The sequence below is a fragment of the Schistocerca gregaria genome, chromosome 5 (genome assembly GCF_023897955.1).
Source record: "Schistocerca gregaria isolate iqSchGreg1 chromosome 5, iqSchGreg1.2, whole genome shotgun sequence".
Classification (NCBI taxonomy): Eukaryota; Metazoa; Arthropoda; class Insecta; order Orthoptera; family Acrididae; genus Schistocerca; species Schistocerca gregaria.
In genome coordinates, this window is record NC_064924.1 from 263994779 (window position 1) to 264021225 (window position 26447).

The 26447-nt window shown below is 41.2% G+C and overlaps 1 protein-coding gene across 1 annotated transcript in view; it reads left to right on the forward strand.

Moving 5' to 3' along the window:
• Positions 1 to 23734, forward strand: part of LOC126272499 (26S proteasome regulatory subunit 10B) — a 53757-nt gene extending 30023 nt beyond the window's left edge. Inside the window, exons 5-9 of the mRNA XM_049975389.1 lie at positions 1974 to 2123; positions 5117 to 5240; positions 5393 to 5493; positions 12293 to 12455; positions 23445 to 23734. Coding sequence (XP_049831346.1) covers positions 1974 to 2123; positions 5117 to 5240; positions 5393 to 5493; positions 12293 to 12455; positions 23445 to 23635 — 729 coding nt within the window. The 3' untranslated portion in view covers positions 23636 to 23734. The remainder of the gene's footprint in view (positions 1 to 1973; positions 2124 to 5116; positions 5241 to 5392; positions 5494 to 12292; positions 12456 to 23444) is intronic.
• The last annotated feature ends 2713 nt before the right edge of the window (positions 23735 to 26447 follow it).

Genomic DNA, 26447 nt, shown 5'->3' on the forward strand with positions numbered 1-26447 from the left:
ACTTGCTGTTCCAACAGGACAATGCACGTCCGCATGTATCCCGTGCCACCCAACGTGCTCTAGAAGGTGTAAGTCAACTAACCTGGCCAGCAAGTTCTCCGGATCTGTCCCCCCACTGAGCATGTTTGGGAATGGATGAAGCGTCGTCTCATGCGGTCTGCACGTCCAGCACAAACGCTGGTCCAACTGAGGCGCCTGGTGGAAATGGCATGGCAAGCCGTTCCACAGGACTACATCCAGCATCTCTACGATCGTCTCTATGGGAGAATACCAGCCTGCATTGCTGCGAAAGGTGGATATACACTGTACTAGTGCCGACATTGTGCATGCTCTGTTGCCTGTGTCTATGTGCCTGTGGTTCTGTCAGTGTGATCATGTGATGTATCTGACCCCAGGAATGTGTCAATAAAGTTTCCCCTTCCTGGGACAATGAATTCACGGTGTTCTTATTTCAATTTCCAGGAGTGTATCATGAATGCATTTGTAAGGCCCATGACAGGACCTTTCAGTATTGTTTGCCTATCTTCTTGTTGTGAATTTGATGATTAGAGATTGTCTCACTGCAGAAAATTGTAAAGCTGTTTCTCCTTTGACATTGCACAAATGTGGAACAAACAGATGTAATCGGCTAAAATTACTCACCAATGAAAAGGCAATTGGATCTGACAAATTACCTTAACAATTCTATTTGTAAATTTCATGGGAGAAGTGACTTCTTTTTAGCAATAGTTTATTGTAAGTCTTGGAGCAGTGAAGCATTCCGATTGATTGGAGTAAAGTGGAGGTCATTTCTGCTTACTAGAATAATAGTCAGAAAGATTTGTATAAGTATAGGTCTCTGTATTGCTGACATCAATGTGTTCTATAATTATGGAATATGAATTGTAATTCTGTGTTGCAAGCTTTTTGCAGATAGAAAAACTCCTCTGCAGGAATCAAAATGGATTCAGCAGAAAGCATCTCCCTCTGTTTATCTGAGAGATTTAGAATATTGTAGGTAATGACTTGTAGACTGATGGCTGTCAGCAGAAGAAGAAAATAAAATAGCCTCAGGGATATGGAGAGGGAGATGGTGGGGTGGTGGGAGAGGGAGACAGGTCAGGAAGAGAATGAGGGTATGCTGGAAGGTCAGATAGCATCCTCTGGGCAAACCACCTAACCTAACCAAAAGGAATAGTTTCAGGAAACCTTTACCTAGTTTTACAAGGGGCGTTAAGGTCAGTAGTTCATGCCAGGCCACACTTCACTACAGAGTGAAAAAATCTCTGTGGTTACACTACTTATTATGCAGTGTCATTCCCCAGTTTACAAAACATTGCTTTTTTGTGCTTTTTTTAATCAGGTAAATAACTTCAACTTGAAGTCCATTTCATTATGGGAACCTGGATAATATAAGTGCCAGATACATGTTATAATAATCATAACTTTTCAGAAATTGTTTAGATACAGAAATGATTATATTACAAACTAGAGGTAAATACAAGGAATTCTTATATGTTGTTATAAGACACACTTGATAATTATTTCTCACTTTTATGACATTTGTGATCTGTTCATCTATATTTATATTTACATCTGCATGGATATTCTGCAAATCACACTTAAGTGCCTGGTAGATGGTCTATAAAACCATCTTTACAATAATTCTCTAATATTCCACTCTCAAGCAACACGCGGAAAAAACAAGCACCTATATCTTTCCGTGTGAGCTCTGATTTCGCTTATTGTATTTTGATGATCATTTCTCCTAATGAAGTTCGGTGTCAATAAAATATTTTGGCATTCAGAGGATAAAGTTGGTGATTGAAATTTTGTGAGAAGATTCTGCTGCAGTGAAAACCGCCTTTGTTATAATGGTGTCCATTCCAAATCCTGTATCATGGCCATGACACTATCTCCCCTATTTTGCAATAAGACAAAACATGCTGCTGTTCTTTGCACTATGTACATTTGCATATGTGTTCTCATTGCAGGTAATTGAACTACCACTGTTAAATCCAGAGCTGTTCCAGAGAGTTGGCATCACCCCACCTAAAGGTTGTCTTCTTTATGGACCTCCAGGCACAGGAAAAACTCTTCTTGCACGTGCAGTAGCAAGTCAGTTAGATGCCAATTTTTTGAAGGTAGGTCATTTCACTAACCTGGCAGTGATGCTGAAAATACTGGAATAGAATATATTCAGTGGAATGAGTGTAAGGGAACTCCTCATTCTAGAGAGAAAGCAATTTGTATTAGTGTAAATAAATACCGAGATGATCAAAATATCCACGGGTGTACTGCCGGTCTATAGTGTCCAACGGGCACAATATTTCGGCGATCAAACATGTCGCCACCATCAGGTGAACTGATGGACTGAGCTCCTGTGAATGTGCCAGCACGGAGATCCGTACGCTATGGCTGCTCAGGGGGAACTGGGTTCGGTCGTGGCGGCGGCCGATTTAAATACCCTCCGCCCGCAGCGCGCTCCCTCCGCCGTCCGCGCCCCGCGCCACGGTAGCGCGGTGGAACAGATTGCGACGGCGTCTGAGATGACGTCGGTGTGATGGCTCTGTCCGCCGTGGTCGTCACAACTATGCGTTTGCTCGATTCACTCTTGATTAACCCAATCGCTGGTTCCCAAGCCTTGCTAAGATTATAGCCACAGTCTTGGTTTATGAGGTCGTCATTGGTGCGAATTTCGATGGCCTCTCTAACAACGCTGTCCCAGTATCTCGACGTCTGTACCAGAATCCTCGTGCGGTCATTCTCCATAGCGTGATTTTCCAACAAACAATGTTCAGCGACCGCCGACTTGCTCGGATACATCAGTCGAGTGTGCCTCTGGTGTTCACGGCATCGATCCTCGACGGTACGCATCGTCTGACCAATATACGACTTGCCACATTGACACGGAATCTGGTACACGCCGGCTTTCCTCAAACCGAGGTCATCTTTGGCGCTCCCCACCAGTGCACGAGTTTTATCCGGAGGACAAAACACAGTTCCTACCCGGTGTTTCTTCGGAATGCGGGCGATATTTTGATTATCAAATACGCCGGGATAAACTCAAGAATCACAAATACCGAGATGATTATTTTTAATGGCTGTGTGGTTTTTATCTAATTATCATCAAATGTGAAAATTACCGAACAATCAGTTTAATAAGCCACAGCTGCAAAATATTAACACGAATTCTTTACAGATGAATGGAAGAACTAGCAGAAGCCGACCTTGGGGAAGATCAGTTTTAATTCCGTTGAAATACTGGAACAAGTGACGCAATACTGACCTTACGACTTATCTTAGAAGAAAGATTAAGGAAAGGCAAACCTACTTTTCTAGCATTTGTAGACTTAGAGAACGCTTTTGACAATGTTGACTGAAATACTCTTTCAAATTCTGAAGGTGGCAGGGATAAAATACAGGGAGCGAACGGCTATTTCCAATTTGTACAGAAACCACATGGCAGTTATAAGAGTCGATGGACATAAAAGGGAAGCAGTGGTTGGGAAGGGAGTGAGATAGGGTTGTAGCCTATCCCCAATGTTCTTCAATCTGTATATTGCGCAAGAGTAAAGGAAACAAAAGAAAAATTCAGAGTAGGTATTAAAATCCATGGAGAAGAAATGAAAACTTTGAGGTTCGCCGATGACATTGTAATTCTGTCAGAGACAGCCAAGTACCTGGAAGAGCAGCTGAACAGAATTGACAGTGTCTTGAAAGGAGGATATAAGATGAACATCAACAAAAGCAAAACGAGGATAATGAAATGTAGTCGAATTAAGTTGGGTGATGCTGAGGGAACTAGATTAGGAAATGAGACACTTAAAGTAGTAAAGGAGTTTTGCTATCTGGGCAGCAAAATAACTGATGATGGTCAAAGTAGAGGGGATATAAAATGTAGACTGGCAATGGCAAGGAAAGCGTTTCTGAAGAAGAGAAATTTCTTAACATTGAGTATAGATTTAAGTGTCAGGAAGTCATTTCTGGAAGTATTTGTATGGAGTGTAGCCATGTATGGAAGTGAAACATGGACGATAAATAGTTTGGACAAGAAGAGAATACAGCTTTCGAAATGTGGTGCTACAGAAGAATGCTGAAGATTTGATGGGTAGATCACATAACTAATGAGGAAGTATTGAATAGGATTGGGGAGAAGAGAAGTTTGTGGCACAACTTGACCAGAAGAAGGGATCGGTAGGTAGGACATGTTCTGAGGCATCAAGGGATCACCAATTTAGTATTGGAGGGCAACAACGAGGGTAAAAATCGTAGAGGGAGACCAAGAGATGAATACACTGAGCAGATTCAAGATGATGTAGGTTGCAGTAGGTACTGGGAGATGAAGAGCCTTGCATTAGATAGAGTATCATGGAGAGCTGCATCAAACCAGTCTCAGGACTGAAGACAACAACAACATCAAATTTAATTGGTTCTGTAGCTAATTAAGGCATTTTCAATAAAATGCTAATAGTTCTGCAAAGGGAAGCAGCATTTGTCACCTTCATAAATGTAGCAAAGTAAGACAGTGGAAGGGAAAGGGAGTGACTTAGAGAGAGAATGGACAGCAAATATGCATTACCTCCTGTGTCAGGGTCAAAATAAATCAAAATGCAATAAATAATTTCAAAGCACACTATCCAAGTATACGGAATGTAGTACATAGATGTACCATTGGAGGTTGATGAGAGAAAAATTTTATTGAGCTCCAATGGTATTTAAGGAGAATGAAGTGGGATAATGGACACCTAGCCAGTCGTGAATGTACTGTTTCAGAAAATAATGAATAATAATGTTTATTCACATTATCTGTGTGCCTTTCACTACACTGAGATACAGAATGTCACAAAATAGTTATTAGCTGGGAGGTTGCCTTGAACACAGTAGTGCTCTATTTGCTGCTGTTTTATAGGTTTTGGGTGGGAATTGGCAAAATGTTGGGAGTATTAATCTGTTATGAAATTAGGTGAGTGAAGTAGTTGTTATCATAATGACATAGAATGTGAATAATTCACTACTTGGTATGTAGGGGTCTGATTTGTTGGCATACAAAGGAAACACATAGGTTCTCAGTATCTAATTTGACTGCTAATAACACTTACTGCTTAAATTAATTGGCAAATTTTTTTGTTTCTAGGTTGTCTCTAGTGCTATTGTGGATAAATATATTGGAGAAAGTGCTCGTCTGATTAGAGAAATGTTTAATTATGCTCGTGATCATCAGCCATGTATCATCTTTATGGATGAAATTGATGCTATTGGTAACTATCTAACGTTTGTGAAATACTAGAGGATATAGCTATCAACATATTTAAATAATTAACCTATCATAGACAACTGAAACAGCTATACATAAAAATAAAATAATTTTGAATATAAAAATTTTGGGTAAATAGTAACATATTTCATTCAGGTGGTAGAAGGTTCTCAGAAGGAACATCAGCAGATAGAGAAATCCAAAGAACTTTGATGGAGCTTCTTAACCAGATGGATGGCTTTGATTCCCTGGGTCAGGTATGTTTATGTTAAAGTAACTGCATCCTTTACAGTTAATAAGACTCTTAAGCATTAAGATAAGCTAAAAAGTAATTTTACTCTTTAAATACATGTCATATTTGTGGGATATGGATAATTGTAAAAGGTACACTAGGTGACTGACAGTTGAAGTATGTTAATAGAAAGTGTACTATGTTCATTTTGGCGACTGAAGCTCAATGGCTGTTATCAAAAGATCCAAATTTTGCTTTATCTCTGTAGATGATACACTGAGGAATAAGGAAAATAGAAGGATACAAGAATAAAACATAGTTCTAGTCTTTGGATGAAAAGGCTTTCAGTGAAATATTTGAACTTGAACAGATAGTTCCTAGGAAAATGGGTTGTAATTAAATTTTGACAAGATTTGGTACATACAGTGCAGTAGTTCTCTACAAGCTATAAAATTAGTATATTCAAACAGTGAGGTGAAAGATGGAGATAGTGTGAAGTTCTTTGGACTACAGATAGATCACAACCATAATTGGAAAACCCACATGCTAGGATTTGTGAAGTGTCTAAGCTCAGCTACACTTTCAGCATTTGCAGTTAATGCTATAGATGATATAAAATGAAGAAACTATTGTAGTTAGCATATTTCATTGACCAATGAGTTTTGGAATCGTTTTTTGGGAAACTCCACTTATAGGACTAATAAAGGGTCTTTCATTAATCCTACAACTGCTGTGGTTGAGTTAATTGCTCATACGCTGCCATTCCACATGTGCTGAGAACTTGTTTAAAACTGACCCCCCTAGGTTTTTGTGAAGCCCCATTGACATGTTTACACGTCCTATTCTGCCGACCTCTCACTGCTACAGATAAGTTATTTCTGTATCTCGGTGAATAAAAACATTTTGAGTATTTTATCAAACATCACATGTGCCTCTTTGCCTGCTATCATTTGCATCAAACCTTGGTTGATATCCTGAACAGTTTATGAAATATGACGACAGTTAAGACAATGATTCGTGATGCACTGGGATGGAAATGGGCGCCTTGCATGTGTCCGTTCATCAGATATAAAAATCAGTAACTCAGGACTGAAGTGAGATATCATTCTGCTCTAAATTTCAAGTAAATTTTGAATGCATTACCTACATTTCATAAACTGCAATGTATGAGCTGAAATCTGTGATGCGCAAAGTTTACGTTATTACCTCTGCAGTGCAGCGCAGCAATATATCATATAACGAAAAGAAATTCAATCCTTTATTGAGGGAAGGTGTTAGATTGTAAGATGTGCAAAAATCGATTTTTTTTTTCACCTAATTGTTTTCTTAAAATCGGAAAATAAGTATCTCATAGTGGCCACATTATCGTTTCTCATTACAGGTATCAGCATTTTGCAAGTAGTACAGCCATAACAAAGTTGCACTTGGTGCAGAATGCAGAGAGCATGTCTGTAGCAGTGAAAGAAGTGAAAGGATTAAGCATGATACTCCGCTGCAGAGTGAAAATCTCATTCAAGAATGATACATTTTCAAATTTGAAAAAAGCAATAAACCACACAATGCATAAAAGTGAATGGTACTTTATTTGGAGCTTAGACATTGCAGTTATGTTGTGAACAAAATATCATTTGGAAATGTCCACCATAGCTTTGAACATGACACACGCAATGTCTCCAATTGTTAGTCACTCTGTCCAACTCTGTTGAATGTCCACCTCCAAATGTTCTAAAGTTCATGGCTTGTCAGGATAGACCTGGACTTTGCTGCTACCCCAAAGAAAAAAAATCCATGGATGTTAAATTACATGACTGGGCAGTCAATGCACAGATCTACGCTTGAGATGATTCGGTTGCCAAACTTTTCTCTCAGCAAATTGAGCATAACATCAGCTGTGTGGCAAGCTGTGCCATGTTGCTGGAACCACATGTTTTCAATACCTGCAGTCTCAGTGTCTGGCCACAGAAACTCACATAACATGGATCTGTAGCTGTTGCCATTGTCAGTGGAGTTGGGTAGTGCCTGAAATTTGGTATTCAGAGTACACTCTTGATCCTGTGGATCACAGAATATTTAAGTTCTTATTGATTTACGAAATGTAATTACCCTTGTGTCTAGGTCCAACGACTGTTATGCATTCAAAGTCTGTTAATTCCCATTGTGCAGCCATAATCACATTGGAAACCTTTTCATGTGACTCACTTGAGTCCAAATGACAGTTCTGCCAATGCACTGCTCTTTTATACCTTGTGTACACCATACTACCATCTTGTATGTATATGTGTATCACTAGCCCCTGACTTGTGTCACCTCAGTGTATGTGCTTAATTGCCTCTGTAAATACTATAATTATCTCAAAATTGTCTTCACAGTTCTTAAGGGACCAGCATATGGTGGGTCATAGTGTATTCCTAAACTTGTCACTTAATTATGCTGGTTTCAGAAACTTCATAAGTCTGTAGATGTCTATGGATAATAGGTGTTTACCTTCAAGTGTCTGCCATTTTGAGTTTCCAGCATTTCCATTAGTCCAACAAACCTGTGAATGTTTCTGCAGCAGTTCTTTGAATACATTCAACATTGCCTATTAATAGTATTTGACATGGCTGCTACACATTTAAGCAGCATTCTAAGATAGCTTGCAGAGTGTATTGAAAGCAATCTCCTTTACAGATGTATAGCATTTTGCCAGTAAGCTACCAGTGAAGTTGGGTATGTCATCAGCCTTTCTCACAGTTGAGCCTACATGCTAATTTCATGCCATATATCTACAATTTGCTACACCCAGGCACTTGTATTAGTTAAATGATTACAATTGTCTCATTGATAATGTAACCGTAGGATACAGCATTTCTGTATTTTCTGAAGTGCACAATTTTACATTTCAGAACATGTAAAACATTTCATGATTGCACCATTTTTAAATCTTATCAAGATCTGACTGACTGTTTGTGCATTTTTTCAGAAATTAATTAGACAACTATGCCATATGCTAAAAGTCTGAAGTTACTGTTATATTGTCTGCCATATCATTGAAATATAATATGAACAGTGATGGTCCCAACGCAGATTACAGGGGAATACATGACATTAATTATACACCTGTCATCTAAGGTAACAGGCTGCGTTCATAAAAAAATCCTCAGTCCTTGATGAGCATATTTTAATTAATAACAGTATAGTAGAGTCAAATCCTTTCAAAAGTTAAGAAACACCACAGCAACCTGGCTGCCTTGATCCATGACTTTCAGGATGTAATGTTTGAAAAGCACGAATTGAGTTTCACATGAACAGTATTTTCAGAATCCATGCTTGTTGGCATCGAGGAGATCATTCTGTTTGAGACACCTCATTACATTTGATTTCAGAATACATTGTAAGACTTTTCAGCAGATGGATATTGGTGTCATAGGAGGGTAGTATTGAGGACCACTTCTGCTACCCTTCTTGTAGCTGGGTGTGATTTACAATTTCTTCCAACAACTAGTATTTTATTTGATTAATTGACAGTTAAAATTAGGCTAACTCACCTACAAATTCTGTATAACATCTGATATGGATTCCATGAGGCCCCTGGAGCTTTGTTCAGTTTTAGCAGTTTTATCTGTTTTGCAACACCATTGGCAGTAATATCTGTATTACTCATCTTTGCACTGGTGCAAGAATTGAACTGGAGCAGTTCTTGTGAAAATACCATTATTGCTTTTGCTTTGTTATCTCCAGTCTCAGTTTGTGTATCACACAAGAGTATTTGGACACATTAACATTGGTGCCACTGACAGCCTTTTTTTGAGAGTTATAGTGATAAAGATTCTGCTATAGGACTAAAAGTTTAAAGTTCCTCATTGAGGTAGACATTGCTGCACCTTTATCCAGTGTACTAAAGATCGAAATCTTTTTACAGTGTTTTAAGTTCCCCTCTGTATTTTGGTTCAGTATAGACGTCCTCAGAGAGGTCAAATCTATTTGTTATCGTTAGATCTAATGTACAGGGTGTTTCATCACAGTGGTTACAGACTTTCAGGAGAGATTGAGTGCACCTAGATGGTGGAAAATTACATAGCAATAGATGGTTGGAAACACTTTCTTGGCGCGGTAGTGATGACATGAATCACTAGGAAGGAAGGATACAAGCAGGGTAAGAAAACAAGTTTATTATGTAAGAACAAAAGCAGACAACAATAACTATCAAAGAAGGTGTTCAAAATTACGACCCTGAACCGTGATGCAGGCCTCATATTTCTGGTGCAAGAAATATCTGATCGCCTGGAAAATGCTGAGCATGCCCCAGACTTTCCCAGCAGTTGCCATGTTGCATGCAACAAGTTCCTCAGCACTGCAAATGGAGGTTTCATACACTAGTGTCTTGACATATCCCCAGAGGAAGTAGTTAAGGCAAGTGGGGTCTGGCGGTTTTGGTGGCCAGTACACTGGAGCATCCTAGCCGATCCAATGTTGTTGATACATTGCATTCGGATGATGACACACATCAAGACTGTGGTATGTGGGCGACCATCATGCTGTAATCATATCGCAGAATGCATTGCAGCAGGTATGTGTGCATTGTCCAATAGCTGAAGCAATACTTGCTGAAGAAAGATGAGATAGGTTCCATGTGACAACTGCTTTGCACGAAGTACAGCCCAACTAGATGGTCAATATAATACTGGTCCATACAGTAACTGAAAATTGTCTGTGGACTGCACAATTCTTGTTGCGTCATATGCACATGGGTATTGTGCAAATTTGACATCCCCCCCCCCCCCCCCCTCCACTTGCGTCACCTCATCAGTGAAATAAATGGTGGCTGGAAAAGGAGATCTGTTGTATGCATCTTTAAATACCGCGTGCAATTGCCACTTGTGGAGCAAAATGGTTCTCATCCAGTAGCTGCAGATGCAGGGTCTGTTAAGCTACAATAATTGCAAGTGCTCTTTAATAACTGCATTAATTAACCTTGAAGAGACGAGTTTCTCTTATAACAAAAGAAAAGCCTGGAATTAAATTTCCTGACTTCGTGAACTTAGTTGGAACTTTGATTCTCGAACTTTCATTGTTTTAGAGGCTGTGGTCTCTAACAAGCTCAAAAATTGGGGAAATTTACGATGAATGCACCTGAGACAACATACTGCTATTGAAGGAGGAGAATGTAGTATGGTATAACAGTTCCAGTCATTGCAAAACACTATAACACCACAGCAGTTGCCTTCAAGAGATTTGTTTGTGTTGCACTTCCGTAGAACAAACCGAGTTAACAAGCAAAAAAAGGTGGATATATTGTATTGATTACATAAATAGCTACACTTCAATTAAGGGGAAATGATTTTCAAACCAGACATTGCTGCTGAATTTTGTAGAATACACAACTGTAACTCACAGTAGTAGATTTACTATGTAATATGTTATGCACAACACTCTAAAAACCCAAAAAATATGTAGAAATACACCTTCATTTGAAAAGATGTACTTTAAAAGTAACGGGAAGGATTGTCTGCAGCATACTAATGCCAAAATTGTTTAAAGCATAAATGTAGATTACAACTAATGCTGCAGTACAAAACATGTAAGTAGATTTTAGTATTAAAAAATATGCAATTTATCATGACACTTTGATTCAGTCAACTTACATAACTCATTCAAATTTAATCTAAAATGTTGGAATCTAGACCATCTATAAATGACACTTCCACATTTCATCACTATGTTGCAACATCTGCCAAAGACCTCTTAGTGCAATTTGAGAAATACAACTAACATAATTTAAAGGGTTGTGGTGTATGACAGTCTTATCAAAGTGGCAGAAAAGTTCAGGGATAATGTTGCACACTCAGATGAAATTGTATTACAGGAAGTACACTCATTTCAGAGTGGAAGTTGTGTAGAAAGCACCACTACAGATTTTTCTAGCATTTCTTCTTGACTACAAATAATTTAATGGTTAAAGATAGCTTTGGACAAATCCACACACACACACACACACACACACACACACACACACACACACACACACACACACACACACTTCTGTGCAACTACATTATCCCTGCAAATTGTTATTTGCATGATACTAGAACTTTTCATTGCCATATTTAAAGCTTACTATTGTTCCAATAGTAGAAGATCTGAGATTGAATAACAAGTGTATAAATTAGGTTACTGTTCACTACATACAGGAGGCCTTAAGTGGCAGGTAGTCACAGTTAGTTCGATAATGTCCAGAAGACTAACTTTAAATGTGCCTTTCTGCCACTCAAAACACATATGTGGTGAGTAGCAATCTACCCAATTTACAATATGTACTGATATTCCACTTGCCTGACAATTATTTTCTCTGGTTACTTTTACACCGTTCGAACATGTATTGTTTTTCTACATTTTCTAATGTGCTTAAACATTTAAAACACTTGTTGACTGTAACAGTGTTGACTGTAATTTTTGGGGCGTAACTACTAGCCTTACTTTACTTCAGTTTTTCAGTAATATATTGGTTTGTTATATACATAATATTGCATACATTTTATTTTTTTAAAAATTATTTGTATTACTTATACGCATCACACGTCAGTATTTCTGTATTTATAGTGAAGGCTTTTCCTTGTCACTAAAGAATTTTCACATGTAGTCAACATAGCAGAACTGTGTTTACTTAAACATAACAGTTTTAAGTCATGCCAAAGAGCATATCTCATCTATTAGTTCAGTTTTTGTGAACTTCCATAAGTGTACCACCTATATCCATTTAAGTATAAGAGTAGTTTAAGATGCAGAACTAAGAATACTTCTTTTAAATATAACACTAAAGTAATGCTTGTCAATTTTTGTTACAGGTGAAAATAATTATGGCCACCAACCGTCCAGATACTCTCGACCCTGCCCTGCTAAGACCAGGCCGCCTTGACAGAAAGATTGAGATTCCTCTTCCTAATGAACAGGCACGCCTTGAAATTCTTAAGATACATGCTGGACCAATTGCAAAACATGGTGAAATTGGTCAGTGTTTCTTAGCTGTATTATATATCACCTAGTTTATTCCATATGGTTGTCTACATAAGGATGTCATTCATGTGCACATTACTTCCTTACTAGTTGTCTGTATATTCTGTGAATTTTTGCACATTCATTTATTTTGAACCCATCTTGTTCAAGGGGAAAGACAAGGATTCTATGAAAATCACCTTGGCTGTGGGCTATTCAAACAAATTTTACTATTCCGCATATACGAATGGCTCATGCTTATTAAAGGCCATGTTCTGTGCAAATATGAGTCACAAAGCAACTTAAATATACAGAGGACATTCAGTAATGGCTTTGTCATTTCTTGTTGAAGAGTTCATTTGGTTTGTCATCAGTTAGTTTTGGTAATAATACACTGGGTTTATATCAATGTTGAATCAGACATATTGATTACAGTAATAAAACTCCCTTAAGTAACTCTAGATATTTCTATATCACAATCTGATCGTGTTGGTGATGAGTGTTCATGCAGATCGTTATGCATGACCCATATTAGAGCTATTGCTGTCTTTCATTGTGTAGTATTTTATGCAGGCCCATTACATTATGAATTTATTTTGTGTTTCTGTGCACACAAAATTAGATGATGTTAGTTGACTTGTTTACATGTAAATCATGCCAACATAATTTTGATGTCTCCCTTCTGGCCTTACACTACTGTTTTAATAACAAAACAGGCACTCTGGACGGAACATTGCTGTAATAAGTCACAAAGTTTATCTTATGTTACAAATATAGTACTAAGAGATTTTGTAAAATTTGTTGAGTCCAGTATATTTTTGTTGTGAAGTATCCGGATTTTTGTATTGGTTGATAACATTTTCCAGAGCAGATATACAGTCAAATACTTCAATGTAACCGATGTATGGCAAAATGATCAGTGTGCTGCACATCACTTGGAGTCAGTTGTGACATGGATTTCAGTCTTCAACTTCTAATTTTGATAGGGCATTGTATTGACACTACGTATTCAAAGATTCATGAAGAAATTTTTCTTCCAAGTGAACATGCCAGAGACTTAATAATAGAAGCCCTACTTTGCATAAAGATCAAGAAGCTGTTACTTTATCTGTAGTAGTGAACTCTTGCCTCCATTTTGCAAGTCATAAAAGCTTGCATTTATATTACAACAAGAATACTTCTACTATACACTCTTGAAGGTACTAAGGCTTTCTATAAGTCCATGCATTGTTAGATTTTTCAAGCTTGTTCCTTATGATATAAAATAATGTTGCTATAATTCTACTTTCAAGAGTGTGCATGCGTAGTATTCTATATGGTGGGTAAAATAAAACTGACCTGGAAAATATTTGTAAAAGGATATCACAGGGTTGTCCCTTGTTAATGAACATCACAGCAGATGCTGGAAATGGTCACTGTCGCCATTGATGCAGTGGCGTGTGCTCAATTTATCAATCTGCGAGACATATGCAGCAGCTCTGCCTGAGGGATAGCAGCAGTTGCATTTCAAATGTTTTGATGTAGCTCTTCAGTGTGTGAGGATTATTTTAGTATGTCTGATGGTTCAGTTTGCCACACAAGTAAAAATCTCAGGGCCATGTAGTTCTCTTCACCTTGTACACTCGCGACGAGGTTGTCAAGGATGGGTGTGCTTCTGCTCCATCTTGCTGAAAATATCTGCACTATCATTCATCTTCTGTAAACTGATACCCATGTAGAGTAAACTGATTCTGAACATACCAGTTAGCATTCCCCCCTGCGGGTTCGAGGGTAAGAATAGGCACGTGGTATTCCTGCCTGTCGTAAGAGGCGACTAAAAGGAGTCTCAAACGTTTCGGCCTTATGTGATGGTCCCTTCTCGGGTTTGACCTCCATCTTTCTAAATTCTTCCGAAGAGTGAGCCAATTGGGGAAGGGCGCCTTACATGGTGCACTGTATCCATCTTGCATTGAGACTTTTAGCCGGCTTTCTCGTCGTTGCAATGGTGTCTCGCTCGTTTTCCATCTCTTGGGCGAGGATACGTACCTGGGTGTGATTACCACACTGCACTGTGCAGTGTTGCTTTTAGCTGTGACGACGACCTTGGACATTTTTTGCACCTAAGATCCAGCATGGTAGCCAGTCCGTTGTGGTGGGGTGCCATGTACCCTGTTGGTTGTAGCCCACTGACAACACAGGGATCATTCTATTGATGCCTGCACCGTTTACTTCCCATGTATGCCAAGGAGTAGATGCCCATCTCCCTGGGGCATCAGAACTCCCGGCAATGGCCATCCTGTCAGGTGGCCCTTGCTGTGGCTGGGTGGCACCCATGGGGAGGGCCCTTGGTCGTAGTAGGTGGCGTCAGGGTGCATGACACGTAATGAAGTGTGGCACATCATCTCTTGCTGGTGGCCAACCACCAGCAGTCTCTAAGCGTTTGAGGGCTCATTTTAAAGCTAACGTTTATGACCCCAAATTATTCCTATCCTTGGCCACACCATGGGAGGAACGAAAGGAAATGAATTACAGTGACATGTATTTGCCCAGGTATCTCGTCTGTACCAGAGCTGATGGGGAATCCTTTGTATCCGTGAAGCGTCAGATCTTTGTAGAGCATTCAGAGGAAAAGTTTTGGGAGGTGGAGGGCTTGTCCAAAATGCGTTCTGGGTCAGTTTTGATAAAAAAACACCATCTTCCACCCAGTCCCGCAGGTTACTTGCTTGTGACAAGTTGGGGTATGTTAACGTTACCATCACACCACAAAAGAGTTTAAATATGGTCCAGGGTGTTATTTTACATAGGGACCTACTTTTGCAGTCTGATGACGAGCTGCGCACCAACTTACAGTGTAGAGGTGTTCATTTCGTCCGGCGCGTTCATCGGGCTCCGAGGGACAATCAGGCTGCTACCGGTGCCTTCATCTTGGCCTTAGAGGGTGATACATTACCGGAGAAGGTCAAGGTGATGGTCTGCCGTTGTGACGTCAAGCCCTATATCCCTCCCTCAATGTGGTGCATATGTGCTGGAAGTTCTGCCATATGTCTTCCCTCTGTACTTCCAGCCTCACATGTCGAGATTGCGGACGCCCATCTCATCCCGATACTCCATGTGCCCCGCCTCCCATCTGTGTCAACTGTGGAGAGCCTCATTAACCTTGCTCGCCAGAGTGCAGTATCTTACAGAAAGAACGCAAAATCATGGAATATAAGACCCTGAACCGTCTAACTTACACTGAGGCTAAGCGGAAATTTTACTGAGGCTTAGCGGAAATTTTACCGGCTTCATCCCGTGCGCATGATGTCATCTTATGCCTCCACTGTCACTCCAGCTCCAGCTCCTTTAGCTGCACCACATACAGTCAGCTCTCAGAGTCAGAGGACCTCACCTGCCCCCTTGACGATGGACGCCACTTCTCTCGCTCTTACTCCCATACCACCTACCTCAGGAGCAGCACCCACTCAGCCAACAGGGACACCAGTCCCCCACTTCTAAGCCGGAGAAGCGTAAGTCTTCTTTTGCTTCTGTCGCTCACAAGGGATCCCTTGGGTAACCCCCTTACCAGGTTCCTACCAGCGGCACAGCAGACACCAACCAGTGACTGAAGAAGCCACAGGTAGCTGCTCATCAAGCTTCGCGATCATCTTCGGTCCCAGAGATTGACTCCAATAAGCACTCTCAACAACGGCAACCAAAGGAACAGCGAGACAAAATGAAATTGAAGACCTGTAAGACCAAGGCACCCGCAGTGGCACTTACTCCACCGCTACCTACAAGCTCTGCGACTGAGGACGAGGTGGAGATTCTTACGTCTGCTGAGGACCTCGATCTCGCCGGTCCCTCAGACGCAATGGATAGCACTTGCACAGGTGTTCCATCGGAGGCAGCAGATGACCCAGTGGCGTAATCTTCCTTCCCAGTCCCTTCATACCTTTCCCAGCCATGGACAATATTATCCTTCAGTGGAACTGCAGCTGTTTCTTCCACCATCTAGCTGAGCTCTGACAACTTATCAGCCTTCACCCTTTCTTCAGCTTTGCTCTTCAGGAAACTAGGTTTCCAGCAATGCAAACCCCTGCCCTCCTTGGCTGTCGGGGTTATTATAAGAACCGGGCAGTTATGAAAGGGTGTCTGGCGGCGTCTGCATCTATGTCCTTCACTCTCTTCATAGCGAGTCTGTCCCTCTACATACAGCTTTAGAGGCTGTCGCTGTTCGGGTGTGGACGCCACAGGCCGTTACCGTCTGCAGTCTTTACCTTCCACTGGATGGTGATGTCGTGCAGCATGTCCTGGCTGCACTGATAGCCCAATGGCCACCACCTTTCTTGTTACTGGGCGACTTCAACGCCCATAACCCTCTGTGGGGTGGGTCAGTGGCAACAGGTCGAGGTGCCATCATTGAGAATGTATTGGCGCAGCTAGTTCTCTCCCTTCTAGACGATGGTGCCTTCACACATTCCAGTGTGGCACATGGCACACACTCCGCCATTTACCTTTTGATCTGCAGCTCTAGTCTCTTACCTTCTGTCCAATGGAGTGTGCACGACGACCTGTGTGGTAGTGACCACTTTCCGATCTTTCTGTCACTGCCACTGCGTCACTATTCTGGGCGCCCTTGCAGATGGTCTATGAATAAAGCTGACTGGGACTTGTTCTCCTCCACTGCCGCTATTGAGCCTCTCTCTCATGACGACAGTGATGCGGTGGTTCACTCGGTCACCACCGGCATCGTTACGACCGCAGAATCTGCCATTCCCCGTTCTTCTGGGTCCCCTCGGTGGAGGACTGTGCCTTGGTGTTCGCCTGACATTGCTTAAGCGATTAAAGATCGCTGGCGGGCACTCCAGCATCACAAGTGGCATCCCTCCATAACACACCTCATTGCCTTCAAACGGCTGCGTGCGCGGGCCTGACGCCTTATCTGCCAACGCAAGCAGAAGTGCTGGGAGCAGTATGTGGCCTCCATGTGTATCCATCGCAGGTCTGGGCCAAGATACGACACCTCTATGGCTATCCGACCCCTGTCAGCATCCCTGCGCTCTCACTGAATGGAGCAGTTTGTACTGACTCCGATGTAATTGCAAACCACTTGGCAGAGCATTTTGCTCTTAGTTCCGCTACTGCGAACTATCCAGTGGCCTTCCGCTCCATTAAAGAGCGGATTGAACGTAGCTCCCACCATCCTGAATCCTACAATGTTCCATTCAGTAAGTGGGAATTTCATAGTGCCCTAGCCGCTTGCCCTGATACAGCTCCTGGGCCAGATCACATCCACTGTCAGATGCTGAAACACCTTTCAGTGGAATGCCAGGACAGCTCCTCAACCTTTACAACCGTCTCTGGGTCGAGGGTGAGTTTCTGTCGCAATGGCGGGAAAGCATTGTTATCCCCACTTTGAAACCTGGCAAGAACCGTTTGGAGGTGGACAGTTACTGCCCCATTAGCCTCACCAACGTTCTTTGCAAGTTGCTAGAACAGATGGTGAGCCGGCGGTTGGGTTGGATCCGCGAGTCACGGGGCCTCCTAGCTCCATCTCAGGGTGGGTTCCGTAAAGGCCGCTCTGCCGCCAACAATCTGGTGAGCCTGGAATCCGCAATCCGTGCGGCCTTTGCCCGCCGTCAGCACCTGGTCGCTGTCTTTTTCAACATGCAGAAGGCGTACAACACAACAAGGAGTCATCACATTATTTCTACACTTTATGATTGAGGTCTTCAGGGCCCTCTGCCGATCTTTAACCGAAATTTTCTGTCGTATTGTACCTTCCGCTTGCAAGTTGCGGTCTCCCATAGTTCCTCCTGAGTCCAGGAGAACGGGATACCACAGGGATCTTTCCTCAGTGTCTGCTTGTTTTTAATTGCAATAAACAGGCTTGCTGCAGCAGTGGGAAATTCTGTCTCCGCTTCCCTGTGTGCTGACGACTTCCGCTTCTACTATAGCTCCATTGGCATTGTAGCTGCTGAACGTCAGCTGCAGGGCGCTATCCACAAGGCGCAGTCTTGGGCTGTAGAGCATGGTTTCCAGTATTTGGCTGCCAAGACCTGCGTTATGCATTTCTGCCGGTGCCGAACAGTCCACCCTGAGCCGCAGCTTTATCTTGTTGGCAAACTTCTTGCTGTGGTGGAGACACATAGGTTTTTGGGAGTTGTTTTTGATGCTCAGTTGACTTGGCTACCTCATATTCAGCAGCTTAAAGAGACGTGTTGGCGGAATCTTAATGCTCTGCGATGCTTGAGCCACACCTGCTGGGGCACCGACCAACCTACCCTCTTACGGCTCTACCAAGTGTTAATCCAGTTTATGGCTCAGCATCCCCATCTGCGTTGCGGGTGCTGGACCCAATATTACACAGCGGTATACGACTTGCCACTGGTACCTTCCGGACCAGCCCTGTGGACAGCATACTTGTGGAGGCAGGTGTCCCTCCACTGCGGTTGCGGCGCCAACATTTACTGGCTGCTTATGCTGCCCATGATTTTAGCTTTCCCGTACATCCAAATTATCGTCTTTTGTTCCCGCAATCGGTTGTCCATCTGCCAGAACGTCGGCCCCGGACAGGTTGTACGATCGCGGTCTGCGTCAAAGAGCTTCTCTCCTGGCTTGTGGTTTTCCCTGTTCCACCTCTTTTCTGGGTCCCTTTGCGTACACCCACATGGTGTGTTCCTCGCCCTTGCCTTCGGCTCGACTTGGCATAGGGCCCGAAGGACTCAGTCCCTCTGGAGGCCTTCTGCCGCCACTTTTATTCCATGCTAGCCACGTATCAGGGCTTTGGCATTGTATACACTGACGGTTCGATGGTTGCTGGTCGGGTCGGTTATGCTCCAACTCTAGGGGACCACTGCGAACAACGATCCTTGCCGGCTGGCTGCAGTGTTTTTACTGCTGAGCTGGTCGCCATCTTTCGTGCCCTAGAATATATCCGATCCTGCTCAGGTGAGTCCTTCATTATCTGTAGCGATTCCCTGAGCTGTTTGCGAGCTATCGACCAGTGTTTCCCTCGTTCTCGTCTGGTGATGGCTATCCAGGAGTCCCTGCATACTCTTGCCCATTGCGGCCGCTCTGTGGTCTTTGTGTGGACGCCCAGTCATGTCGGTATCCCGGGCAATGAACATGTTGACCTCCTGGCCAAACAGGCCACCAGTGAACCAAACCTGGACATTGGCCTTCCGGAGACTGATTTGCGAGCAGTATTACGCCGCAAAGTTTTCGCGCTATGGGACGCTGAATGGCATTGTCTGACCACCCCTAGCAAACTCCGTGCCATCAAGGACACGACGACTCTGGGGCAGCTTTGACAGTGACCCACATTTTGTTGGCCTGCCCCCTTTTATCTTTGGTCAGGCAGACATTTGCGCTGCCTGATACGCTCCCTGCCCTTTTACATGATGACACTGCCATGACAGGCTCAGTTTTGCATTTTATTCGGGCAGGGGGCTTTTATCATTTGCTCTAAGTGTCTATTTTTATTTAGTTTTGTGTCTGGCTGCTGGCCTACAGTTTTAGCTTGAGTTTTTAATGTGTTTCTTGGTGGTTGGCTTTTCCTCTTTTTCTCTATGGTCAGCCAACCACCATTACACTCTGTCAGGGTGTATACCACCCGGGACATCCGGGAAAAACCTGGGAACTTTTTCGTCCGGGAGAAAACCGGGAAAAACCCGAGAATTTTTTAGAATTTCGGGAATTTTTCATTGTTTTAGTTACCAGTTAAATTTTTTGGGATTTTGACTGGTAAGAACCAATACTCTAGCAAAAGATATTACTGTATCCCACTTTTGCAGAATAATACTGTAGCAACAAAACATGAAAGAGAGAAAAAAAAGAACGAAAATAAGACTTAAGTCGCAAAGGAAATGTGCCATATACAACAAAACACTGTGCTTATACAAGTGTGTGACAACCAAAGTTTGTCAAAGGCTTTAGGAAGAATATGCAATGCTTCCTAACAACAAATTTCCTCCAATGAGCATGATGTGACAGCTGTTTACATTAGATTCATTTTAGCAGTTGCGGGTGGGCTCTTGTGCGTGCGCAGTTGAGTCGCATGTGAATAGTACCTTCTCCCGCTTCTGGCTACAGATGTGTGGCTTGGCGCCACTATCTAAATTGCTCTGGTTCAGAAATCATAGATCCGGGGCTGATGCACAGAGCAGTCTGAGTTGTAGTGGGGAGGTGGGTAGTTTCCACGTGACCTGTGTTTACGTTTAGTGATTTTGCTGTTTCCTCTTCGGTTATTGCTCCCACATGAAATGAAACCAAAAAGGATTTATGTGGCCGGGAGCTACCAAATGAGTTAAAATACGTTCGCATAATTACGGAAGGCTAAAATATGTTGTTAGTTTCAGGTTTTATTTCCACGTTTCTGACAGTCGAGCGAGCATTAATCGCCTTACAGAACAATTAAGTTATTTTTGTCTGTTTGCTGAAGAGATTTGGCTTTTATTAATCTTTGGCGCTGAGTCATTCAATTTATTTGAAACAAAGTGTTTAATTTCACACTGTTGGCTAGTTTCAACTGTTCGCTGCGTTTCAAGTGCACGATTTCCATCTTCTAGCTCATATGGGATTATGCCATAATAATGAACCTAACATGAGATACTAGAGTACTGATACTTAAGAAAATTTACATCCGAATCTGGACATACGATTTTGCACTTTAAGCCGAATTATGCATTTTAGTATGGTTCACAAAATTCCGATGCTCTTGAAGTATCCTCTGATGTCTTGTTTCTTTTATGACATAATGTAAGATCTTTTAATGTTTTACACGTACTAACATGTGGGCTTCCTGCGTCATCGTAGCTGCACAGGCGCAGTGACGCCTGTTATCTGGCGCTCTCTGGCAACTGCTGAAACGAACCAATTTCTAGCAGGTCACGGGAAAATATTGCAAATGGTGGTTTGAAAAGTATTACTTTCAAAATAAATTTCCTATTACACAAGATGAACTATGTGCGAGAATGTACGATGAAATTCTTAGATCACAGAGCGTTTGACTCTAATTCAAAAATCAACTCTTTGAGGACGACCATCTAGAAGAATTTTGAGCCCAGAAGATGAGACATTTACGTCGTTATTAAAAATTTTACTGCCACATTTGTGTGATGTTTCTTAAAGTGTAACACGCGCAAAAAGATCAGCATTACATGTGGAAGCTTAGCTTCTCTTGCAGCTGATCAATTTTCGAGACGAATATTATTTGTGAAAGCTTTGTTTTTCGTGTAGCAACACTATGTCTATTAATTTCCACCATTAACTTTTCTTTTTTGTGTGTTCACGCTACTGAAGAGTGATCTTGCTATTCCTTGATGACATCACGTGCCCTATGCTGTCATCAGCTGGCGAGATCACGTGAAATGAGCTATGACTGGCTTATAAAAGTGCTTCGCAATCTCGATTTCATTGCTTTGGAAAGTAACATGCAGTGTTCGGTGGAATTCGAATTTATACCTCTGTAACACGAAAAACGCAGCATACATGTTGCCGCACATCAAAGATCTAAACGTTCTAAGGACTGATAAGTTGTACAGTGCCGAGGAAAAGTATACTGTCACTCAACACGGTAAAAGTTTAATTTCAACCGGGAGAAAGTGTATTTTCAAATGAGAAATCTGGGATTTTTTTTGCCTTGTTCATGTATACACCTTGTCTGTGTGGTTTTAATTTGTTTTGTCGAAGTTTCTCTAGTTCTGTGTCTGTCATCTATTGTGTTGAACGTTTTTTATTCTCTGAGTGTGTTTTTAGTATTTGGAAAAAGGGACTGATGACCATAGCAGTCTGGTCCCTTTAATCCCACAAACCAACCAACCAGTTAGCATTAACGGTATGGTGAAAGAATCATGTTGCACTGCAAAGCAACAGCTCTTCCTAATAGTGATGGGCATTTTCTGTTGCATAATGGCACATGTTCTGGGAGTTCACATACCATGATAGGCTGAACCAGGCCTCATCTCAAGATATGAAAAACTGAGGAATCAGAAGTACTGATTCCACTTCACCCAGAAACTGTAGACAGAGCTCAAGACAGAAAAGATCGTCTGGACGCTTTTGACTTGTGCGCGACATTAAATTTCTAAGTATGCAGATGCAGGTTGTTTTTTGATAATTGTTCAGTTAAGAATCTTTTAATTCCCACTTGCACAGATAACCTGTGTTGAGATTTCATCAGACTTTGTTCCTGGCTTCCCTTCACGTGGGCTGTTTTCTGGTGTTTGAAGTCTTTTTGGACAGTTGGAGTTTTATTAATTGCAGAGCTTGTTTCACACCATAGTGCTTATACGTTTTGCATTGCAGACCTTTTTTTTTTTTTGTAGGTCTTGACAAAATATTTCTAGTCTTAAACTATTGTATAAATAGTTCCACACACAGTTTCCACAAATTGTGCATAACTCCTGACAGTTAACACGAACTGGTTTATCATGAGCACCATTTTGTGTAGCATTCAGCTGATCACTAAACATGTTTGCTACTCTCACTCAGTTGTATGCGATTATGCATTGTGAGAAATTCAAACATAACTTGCAACAATAATTGTATGTTGCTATGGCATTGGAGATTGCAGCATTAGAGAGTAGATGATATCCATTAAAATCTGCCCCCAGCAATCCATTCTCATGACAGTTTACCTGTTTTTCAGTTTCAAATTCAGCACTCCGGAGCTTCTACACTAGGTGTCATGGTTGATCAGTGAAATCAAAACATTCCATTTCATTGTTTCTCATTTATTACTGTCACATTGCTGAAACAACATGGACCTGTACCCGCACCTCCTTCCCCCTTCCCCAAGAAACCGTAAGCAGACGCTTCAGAAACACTGAAATGTTTGATTTAAGGATCTTGATCTAATGCTGTCATTAATTACATGGCAAATAGCAGTACCAGTTGTCAATTGTAGTATGATTATCTGATAAACAGTGTGTTTTACACTGGCCTTCACTGTACGTCCCACTTATAAGGAAGAAATAGATAAAGTATTTTAAAATATCTCACCACATAAGAAAAACTATTAATACTAAAATTTTTATGTTCTAGATTATGAAGCAGTGGTGAAGTTATCTGATGGTTTCAATGGAGCAGATCTGCGGAATGTATGTACAGAAGCTGGTCTTTTTGCTATCAGAGCTGAACGAGAATATGTTATACAGGAGGACTTCATGAAAGCTGTGAGGAAAGTAGCAGATAACAAAAAGCTGGAATCAAAGTTGGACTACAAGCCTGTGTGATTTTATTATTCAATACCATTATTCTGCTTACTGTGTGTTAGCATTGTTTTCTTCGATTTTGTGTTCAAATACAATGAAAAAGTAAAACTTTTAACCACACACCTTGTGATTAATCTCCCATGTTGTTCCTTTAGGTGATTTTATCGTTTGCTTTTTTTTTTTTACAGTACAGATGTTTCACATTTAATAAATTATCATTTTTTATTCAATTCAAATAATATTTGTCATTATTCTGTTTTATACACATCAAAGTAACACAGTACATGATACCTATATAAGAACCAACTGATACATAACTCAATTAATTATATAAGTTGAAATAAAACTTAGACAATACTCTGCACAATTTACTCCAATTAGGTAAAAAGTTCTTTCTTGGTTAATTTTTGCAACACTTCAGAGGCCTTGTTATTTAGTGGTATTGTCATTACTTTACTGTCTTTGTACATCCAGGTAGAAGTAGAAAAAAGTGTAATGATGGCTGTGCATAAATTCCGAATACTGCAAAATGCAAAGAGAACAAAGTCATAGCTGACATTATGATATTACTGTCAAAATTAGTCCCTCGGGAATGCCAAAAAATGTTTTAAATAAGGAACAATTGTTTACTGATAAACAAAGTAAGATCCTACAGAATATCAGACCAGCTGTGTGGCTGGATTGAAGATTTTTTAGCAAACAGAACACAGCATGTTGTTATCAATGGATAGACATCTACAGACATTAAAGCAACCTCTGGCGTGCCACAGGGGAGTGTTATGGGACTGTTGCTTTTCACAATATATATAAATGACCTAGTAGATAGTGTCGGAAGTTCCATGCAGCTTTCCGCGGATGATGCTGTAGTATACAGAGAAGATGCAGCATTAGAAAATTGTAGCAAAATGATCTGCAGTGGATAGGCAATTGGTGCAGGGAGTGGCAACTGACCCTTAACATAGACAAATGTAATGTATTGCGAATACATAGAAAGAAGGATCCTTTATTGTATGATTATATGATAGCGGAACAAACACTGGTAGTAGTTACTTCTGGAAAATATCTGGGAGTATGTGTGTGGAACGATTTGAAGTGAAATGATCATATAAAATTAATTGTTGGTAAGGCGGGTACCAAGTTGAGATTCATTGGGAGAGTCCTTAGAAAATGTAGTCCATCAACAAAGGAGGTGGCTTACAAAACACTCGTTCGACCTCTACTTGAGTATTGCTCATCAGTGTGGGATCCGTACCAGATCGGGTTGACGGAGAAGATAGAGAAGATCCAAAGAAGAGCGGCGCATTTCGTCACAGGGTTATTTGGTAACCGTGATAGCGTGTCGGAGATGTTTAGCAAACTCAAGTGGCAGACTCTGCAAGAGAGGCGCTCTGCATTGCGGTGTAGCTTGCTCGCCAGGTTTCGAGAGGGTGCGTTTCTGGATGAGGTATCGAATATATTGCTTCCCCCTACTTATACCTGCTGAGGAGATCACAAATGCAAAATTAGAGAGATTCGAGTGCGCACGGAGGCTTTCAGACAGTCGTTCTTCCCGCGAACCGTACGCGACTGGAACAGAAAAGGGAGGTAATGACAGTGGCACGTAAAGTGCCCTCCGCCACACACCGTTGGGTGGCTTGCGGAGTATAAATGTAGATGTTTATCATCTCTTTTTTTATGCTCAAAGATATTTAGAGCTGTGTCGAAGGAAAATTCTGTTGAGAAAACCAATTAATTATGAGAGTTACTGGCCAGTGCTTGTGCACTGGAGGCAAAAGTTTAGTAATGCCAATCAGCATACAAAAGTGATTACATTATCCTGTTTTTTTCAACTATAAATTCCTTCTTTGAGGAGGAAAAGGGGATAATGCAGGGCAAATTAAAAGGCATGCTACTCAAATCACAGGTTGAGAAGAAGCAGAACAAGGGTAGTGTGCGTATCGGCAGTATTAAACATTATACTTCCTGAAGGTAAATCCTGGCCAGCAATCCTGTCTCATACTTAATACCTAGTGCTGTGTTGTTCTCACTATATTTAAACTCTTTCCACCTTCTTTGACCCTTAATATTCACAAATTTTATTTTTTGTTAATACGGTTATCTTCAAAATTAAATAAATAATTATTAGTAATATTTGTGGCAGATAATGCATTTCATGTTACAAGCTGTTGATGCAGTACCCACTGGAACATGACAGACACCAAATGAAAAAACTTAAAAAAGGTTGGGATCGTAGGAAGTACCCAGGTTATCTAGAATACGTCTTTTTAAGCTATAACTTGTCCATATTGATATGTACAGTGCAACCGTGCATAATGAGCATAACTCATTACAGAATTTTACTCGTGAAATAAAACATTCGTTAACCAAAAAATTTTACCCCATATAAATTAATGTAAAATATGATAATGCGTTCCATACAAAAAAATACTAAAATCTTTCTTATTCATGTCATTTATTCAAAGAAAATTATATGCATGATTCATAACTAATTCTTTTTTACTAGGAAGCTATCTAATCATTTGTTTCTGCCAATGCTTCAACACTTAGCAAAAATGCAATGCAGCATTATCGTCAAATTTGTAGCCTGCTAAGCCACTGTGTTGTTGGAATGATTTTTTTCATTGTGTGATGAAAGCGATTTACACACTTTCAGCATTTCTCTTATTGTGCCAGATTGCTGCTTTGCTGTTACTGCCGTCTCCTCTTCCACCTCATTTTTTTCTGAAGAACTCCTCTCCATAACTTCCTGCTGTGAAACACACTGCAACTCCATAAGCTCTTCATATCTTGGCTGTGATCTTCCACAATCTCATTGTTATCCCCTTCTAGTCCC